The sequence below is a fragment of the Mesitornis unicolor genome, unplaced genomic scaffold (assembly GCF_000695765.1).
Source record: "Mesitornis unicolor isolate BGI_N332 unplaced genomic scaffold, ASM69576v1 scaffold25655, whole genome shotgun sequence".
NCBI lineage: Eukaryota > Metazoa > Chordata > Aves > Mesitornithiformes > Mesitornithidae > Mesitornis > Mesitornis unicolor.
Window position 1 is genome coordinate 1 of NW_010183863.1, and position 7,722 is coordinate 7,722.

At 43.0% G+C, this 7,722-nt stretch overlaps 1 protein-coding gene across 1 annotated transcript; it reads left to right on the plus strand.

Moving 5' to 3' along the window:
- Window positions 1–387: 387 nt before the first annotated feature.
- On the plus strand, window positions 388–6,383 carry ORC6 (origin recognition complex, subunit 6; the record flags this gene model as incomplete). The annotated part of the gene is made up of 7 exons (XM_010184297.1): window positions 388–517; window positions 1,341–1,504; window positions 2,602–2,691; window positions 3,626–3,738; window positions 4,987–5,061; window positions 5,709–5,819; window positions 6,325–6,383. Coding segments are annotated over 7 exons (742 nt in total), but the record flags the coding sequence as incomplete, so codon positions are not given.
- Between the last annotated feature and the right edge of the window lie 1,339 nt (window positions 6,384–7,722).

A 7,722-nucleotide genomic window follows, 5' to 3' on the forward strand; every position in this document is an offset into this window, starting at 1 on the left:
GGCCTGGTCTCTCCGCGGGGCTCTGTCGGCCCCGCAGAGGCAGCCGGGGTTGGCCTCACCGCCCCGCGGTGCCAGCCCGCTGTCGGTTTCCTGCTTTGGTTCTGGTCCTTGTGAAAAAAAGTCACAGGCCGTAAGGCATGGGTGGTTAATGCAGGAGCCGCTTCTGGCCGAGAAATGTCAAGTTTCTGCTGGTAATTAGGAGCAGAAGGGCAGTGTCATGCCGTGTCTGCCGTCCTGTTAACACCCCTTTCCCTAAGCATGTGCTGCAGCCGCTGCTGGACCGGGTGCTGGGCGAGGTAGACCTTGGATCAGGTCCTGTCCTGCCATCTTTCCTGCTATTAACTGTGGTTTTGTTAACGGGAGTGTTGTATGCTGGGTGTTTTGCAGAAAAGCTGAAGAGTATCTGCGGCTGTCCCAGGTGAAATGCACAGGATTCATGGCTCAAATGACAGCAACAAGCAGCGCTGTGATGTGCCTGGACCTAGCAGCTAGTTACATGAAACAACCAGTTGACAAAGTAAGATACAGTGCATGGCTTGGCAGGCTGCTGCATTCTCCATAGGTCCACTAAAATCATTGTTCTGTGTGATGTTTGTTGGGAGGAGGAAGGGTATAAGAATAACTGACAGTACTATAGAGCCAGTGTGCTGCTAAACATGGAGTTAGAGCTTTCGCTGCTCAGAGTTTGAAACAGGGTAAATTGAGATCAGTGGCACAGTCACTTCACAAGTTGAGCTTGCTTTGCTATAATTTCAGCTCTTTTAGTAACAAATAAACTACCAGCAGGGATGTTGAATTTAAGATCTCCCTTTTTACTGTGGGAGAGAAGCAGTGGCTCTAAGGAATCCCTCTCTATAGTCTGTAGTGGTACCTGTAAACATACATCTATAGAGCTGCCTGGTAACTGGCTGCCAAAATAATATCTGATATAAAGTTGCATCCTGATTGTCCATTCACAGACAGGAGAATTTAGTTTTGTGAGTAACAGGAAAGTATTGCTCACCTGTTAAGGTTCCCCAGATCCTGGTTACCTTTGTTTTTATCCCTGTTGTGATAAAAGAGCCATGCCATATTATATGGAAAAGACAAACATGACTTCCAGTGAAATGGTCTACAAATTACACTGCTTTAAAATATGTGGTGTCACTAGGTGGTTAATCTTTCTGTGTGCAGTCAAAACCTATATCATTCATTGCACAAGTTTGTTTAATATAGCAATTGAACTTTAATTTAAAGTGTTGTCTAGTTTCTTCCTAATCTACTTGGGTAGCCTGAATAAGATGTTGGGAAGGAATCTTGCTGATTCTTGGGATTTGTCTTTGTCTTTGTCTTCTTGAAAGAGCTGTTTTATTAAACTCTCCGGTTTGAACAAGATGACCTACCAGAGCTCCATGAAATCTTTGGAGTGTTTGCTAGAGGTGAACCCCAGACTGGGAATGCGAGACTTGGCTGTGCAATTCTGCTGCACGGAGGCAGTGAACACTGCTTCAAAAATACTACAGAGGTAAGGAAGCTCTTGTGATCACACTGGTAACCCCTAGTAAGAGTCTCTGTTCATTAGGTGTGTAAAGAGTTTGATGGTTGGAAGGGCCAGGTATCTCCCACTAACTGGAGGGGTGAGGTGAGTTCTTAGCACTGAAAATCCAACCATTTATCCAGGCCTCTGTTTAGGATATGTGTTAGAAAGACTTAGCCTGTGAATCTCAGTAAGTCATTGTCCGAGTTCCTGTTCTTTAACTTTTAAAAAGATAGGACTCCCTGTATTTGTCCATAGCATCACACTGTTTAACTGCTGATCATGTCACAGTTGAGAAGTAGTGCTCAGTAGAAACAAATCCTCCCTTCTGGAGAAGTAGATCTCTTAAAATGCACATTACTTTACCTATAAAAACAATAGGTAGAGCACTTCAATGGAAATTCAACAGATTTCACTAAAATTGTGCACTCTGTAACATCTACTTTAACAAGAACGATCACTGAAGGGTTCTGTTCTGGAGTGCTGTCACCCTGATCGCACATGTTTAAATGCTGTTAGGGGTTTAGAGTATCCTGAGTTGCAGGTCAGTGAACAGAGGCTGTGTACGCTTATTGGTGCTTAATACAAACTAAAAAAAAAATAGCCTGGAGACGGGTGGACAATAAAAAATTGAATTATTTAGTGGTGCACATCTGTCATGTCATTTTCTATATTGAAGTCATTATCTATCTAATGTACGTATTAGAGGAATCAGAGAAACTATAATTCTATCCTCTATTATGGAATGGACTTACACAAAGCATCTCACTGTAGCTTTTAGATGTAATGTAGAGATAAAATTGTTGTGTGGGTGGGGAGCACAAGAGTTAGATTTTACTGTCATGCCGTGATCCAGATCCCTTATTTAAAATACCTTTAATTCAAAAAGAGGAGGTGATTTCTCCCTTGTCTTGCTTGCTCTTCTCAGCCAGTAGCAGCTGTTTCTGCTTGACTGGGTTGCAAAGGACCAAGGGATCCAACAGGAGACTTGATCAGCTGCCGAGTACCACGTGACAAATTAATTTCAACAGCTTCATTTGAGGCAAATGCACTATACAATAATGCCTCCTCTTGTTGTTCTTTAGGTATGAATCCAGCCTCTCTGAAGCACAGCAAATGGACCTTGATTTCTCAAAGCCACTTTTTATAACAGCTGCACTATTCACTGCATGCAGGTAAGTATAGCTTGAGGGATTGTTTACGGGCTTAAATGCCTAGTGAGACACCAAACTTCTGTACATCAAATACACAGAAAAGGATCTTGAGTTACTTATCCAAAAATAAATGAAATCTGTCTTCCCTGGTGTGTAACTGGATGCTGTGGGTAATTCCATTAAGACATATTCATAGCAGTGGCTGAAGAACTCCTGTTAGTGTTTTGTATTTCACCCTCCTTCCTCTCAGCCTACCCAGCCCTTAGTAACATTTTCAGATTTAGTGGGAATTTAGCTGGGCACAGAACAAAAAGTTGCATGTCTCAAGGTGCAAGAATGGCTGCTAATTTACTTTTGAGCACCGAAAAGCAGCCATTCCGAAGGGAGATAAAGCCCTAAGCCCTACGCCATCACATCCTAAGGGTGCTCTGACTTTTAGGAGATGGATCCAATAGCTGTGGGCATGCATCAGCTTGGAGGATGGGTGTCAGGAATACCTGACTCAGCCAACCCTTTGTAAGGCTTTGCTTGCGTGCAAGTATCTTCGTCTCTCAGTATTATGCCTTGTAACAATCTTATGAAGCAATTCAGGTGCTGTATAGTTGCAGAGCTCTGGACAAATTCTTGACACATGGGGGCCCATTCAGCTTTTTGCAGTAGTAAGATTTTTTTCCTGATTTCCTCAAAATCTGAAAAGTACTTTTTCCTAATAGAATTTCCTTACATAACTTGTCCTAACCCTGAGTTTCAATTCCTGAGCTGTATTGACTGAGTAGGGTAAGGGTCTAGTTTTTAAGCATATTTGTTTGAGTGAGACAAGGATTAGATAGGACAAAAACTGAGGCCTACCTTCTTCATTTTCACTGGCAGTGTAGGTACAGTAGATGTCACCTCACCTGAGTGATAGTTCCTGGAGTGTTGCTTTGTCGAGAGATAATTGAACTTTCTCTTGTAGGTGTTTAAAGCTAAAAGTGGACAAAACTAAAATGTTGGTTACATCTGGGGTGAAAAAGGCAATATTTGACCGTCTGTGCAACCAACTGGAGAAAATCAGTCAGCAACTCAGCAGTAAGTTTTTGGCTTTATACCTGTAAGACAGCATACCCATCACCACAGTGCCCCATCCATTTCCACTGGTGATTTCATTCTGATCACTTTCAGCTGTTCCCTTCCAGTCAAGCCTGCCCATCCATTCCAACACATTTCCTGCAGTCCAGTTCCCAGTCACAGTCATTGCTTCTGGGGAGGTCACAACAGCTTAGCACGTGGCAAGGCAAAAAAGATAAAATTTTCCTCTCTTCTCAAACGCTCACTGCTCCTTGCTGCAATTTATTCCCTCCTTCTCCCATACTACCTGGCCTGTCTTAGATTTCTCCTTGCTTGCTTTCTGCATCTTGTTAACATGGCAACAGGACACACAAATTAACATAAACATCTTGCTACCTCTCTCTCTTTGATTGACTCACTTCTGTGTTTTCCTTTCCCCCACTGCAGGATTAACAAGTGCTTTTCTGGTAGTAATTCAGCCATTACCTGACACCATCCCTTCACAGACAGTGGGCAGACATGAGGAATCTTTCTTGCCTGTTGTTGAACCTGCAGCTCTCTCCACTCCTTTGTGTGGAGGAGGAAGATTCAAATACAGTGCACACGTTTCTGTCCTTATATCTCTGCTCCTTCCTGCTTACCTCCTTTATCCTTTCATTCTTACTCTCCCAATGACAGTAGCCCTGGCTTCACCCTGCCTTCACATTTCGTATCCTGAAGTTTTCTGAAATGTGCTGCCCAACCCAAAATCTGCTGCTCTTCCCCTGGGTGTGAACCTTCCAGTAGAGCAGTGCCCTGTAAAAAAAACAAACCCAAAACCTTATCCCACCACTAAAGCAGCTAAAGGCAGCTGGGAGTTTATCAGTTCAGAGAAGCACATTCATCTGTATACATGGACAGTCTCCCACACATTGTGGGCATCTATAATAAAAGGCGTGGAAATGGGGTATAAGGGGCAGAAATAATTGGTAATCCTGTCTGAGTAATTAAGAAGAGTAGCAGTGTGGTTTTGGGTTATGAACATGGTGGAGCATTGTGGTTACAAATGCAGCAGCAGTGCTGGTTAAAGCAGCCAACCAGTCAGTGCAGCCCTCGAAATGTGCTGGCACATCTGCACGTACAGCTTGAGCATCAGCTGGACCAGGGAACTGCTCTGACACAGATGATACTTTTGGAAGGTGACATTGCTGTCAATGAATTGCGTGTAGAACACCACCCTTTGGGCCTCAAACACCATTCAGAAGTAAAGCAACTTTTTTTTTTATTTAGAAGAAGATGTTCCGCAGGCTGCAGAGACACCTGAAAGCTTGCAGACCGACCTGAAGCACTGTGAGAGGGAAGATGGTAAGCTGTGTTAGCTGTAAACTAAAATCACCTCACCAGAGCAGTCCTGAGCGTTACTGCTGCTTAATGCTATTTTATCATATACATTTTGTCAAGTTGGAAAGGATCCATAAGGATCATAAAGTCCCAACTCGCTCCTCGCAGGACTACCCAAAACTAAACCATATGACTAAAAATGTCATCCAGACACTCCTTGAACTGACAGGCTTCATGCTGTGACAACTTCCCTGGGGAACCTCTTCTTCCCTCTCAGTGAAGAGCCTTTTCCTAATGTCCTACCTGAACTTCTCCTGGCACAGCTTCATTCCATTTCTTCATGTCCTGTATTTTCATTGTATAATATGCCACAATATTCAGTTCACAGCAGCTTACTCTGTTCTGCAAACTACTGGCTAATGAAAGAACAAAGGGAACCTGGCAAGATACGGTGTTTATACTGAGTATTGCCAGTAGAATTAAGGACAACTCTTCCATTCAGACAGAGGGGAAGAGGTGACTGTTCTGGCTGGTGAGGGGAGCAGCAAACCACAGGATGAGAAAACACAGTGACAGACCCTGTGCTTGTGTCTACATTTGCTCACTGCCATAATTGTTCCCATAGTTATTACTCATGATGGCCTGTCATGGCCTTTCTTCTCTCGTAGGAGCTGAGGATGATGAGGAGGTGCCAAGTAAACGGGCAAAGGCTGAAACAAAGCAAGACTATGAGGAATGGAAAAAGAAAATCCTGGAAAAAGCTGCTAAGGCACAAGAAACGAGTAAGGGTACTGTCTCTGTAGTGCCACCTAGTAACATCACTGCTGCTTGCTCATAATTTTAACTGTCCCTCTGCTCTAACAAGAGTTCCAGTAGCAAGAGCTGCAGTAGCAGATGACTGCCTGGTAGCCAGCTAATTTTATTTATGAGCTAGTTTTAAAGTATTTAAGAATGTTATTTTTAGTAAATTGTAGGTGAGTTGAGGCAATTTTACAAGAGCCCTGTCTGACTACTTGCTAGGCTGGTACCTGAGTAGCAATGGCATCAGGTGGTAGAATAACTTCCTTTTTCCTGCTGCAAGAAGCAGGTAACATTCTAATGCTGTGTTAACTGTAAATAAGTTAAAGTTCCAGCCTGTAAGTAGTCAGTGAAAGAAGAGGGAGGGAACAAACAGTGCCTTGTTAAACCACAAAACCAGCAGAAGAATTATGACTAATAATTTTTTATAATTTTTTAATACTGTTGAAATGTTGTTTAGTCACTGCATTGGACTTATTTTTATGATCTATGTGGGACTGAAGTTTCTTGTGCTTGTAAGAGGTTCCAAATATTCCAAGAAACAATAAAGATATTGGAAGGAAAAGCTTTGTATTATGACATCAGGTTCTTGGCACTTGTCATGGGGAACAAGGATCTTGTCTGGGTAATACAGGTTTTTTGCATCTCGCAGCGATGAACTTCAGGAAAAGGAGAGTGCCCTCCCCTGTAGGTCTCAGAGGCAGCTTCTGTGGTCCTACACATCCCTCCCAGCTACTCAAACTACAATTTGTGTTAACTACTTTTTGAAGGAAAATCGCAACTTTGAGCAGTACAGGGCTGGTGCAACCACAGTAAAACCAACCCAAGTCTTCTGCCCATTTCTCGCATGTTTTCCGCTGGGGACATGCAAAGAAAAGTTAACTTTCATAAACCCTCATTTCAGAACCACCCAGAAAACCCCAAGTGTCCATGTGAAACAAGGTAAATTATCTCACATCTGAGCATTCAGATGTGAAACACTGCCCCCATCTGAGCTTCTCAACAGCATTGAGTGGCCAAATGCCTCACTGCTGTGCATACTCCCTGCTCATCTGGGTGATGCTGATGGCATCAGGACTACGGCAGTCGGTATCGTCATCTGCTTTAGAGATCGGTGTATGGGGCCCGTTCTTTTAGTCATACTGTTCCTTTTAGGTTTTTTTGAAGACCCCAAAGCAAAAGACACATGACAAGGTGAACCATCCCATAAGGCTGCAGAGGTGGATTTCACTGAACTGCAGAACCATGTGATGGCTGCTGAATCTAAAGGGATTTCTCTTAGGAAAGAAATGGTAATCCTGCTGGGCAGGTGCACTTTCTCTTTGTAGAAAATGGTAAGGAAACATGTGCATGACAGCACAGAGCATCTGTGTATTGCCCTCTTACAAAAACAGGAAGCAGCACACAGTAACGGGAAAATAAAAACTTTCCATTTTCCATTCACATCTCCATCTCCCAATGCATAAAAAAGGCAATCACTTGAAGCCAACTTTAATTAGCAAGAGCTAATTGCATTCCAGATGAGTTCTGAAATACAACAGTAGCTATTGGGGAATGGAATCTAAACAAATGCCTGATGTGCAGAGAAAATAATGGCTGTTTAACCCACATTGAGTAAGAGTTGTAAGAAAATGTCTGCCATTTAAAGTCTGATCTAATATGTAGCAGAGGGTCCTCAGGATGGGAGAGAATCCAATCCAGCCTTATACATTAGCATCTGTTAACACCTACTCAGATGCTTTCCAGTTTGTTTGGGGAAAGTGGGTGGGAAGGTTAAACCAAAACCAAGGAATAGGCTGTTCCACTCTACTGGAATTTATTAGTATGAATTCAGAAATATACAGACCAATGCACATAAGCACATTCAGCATGCAGAACCACTGTGGA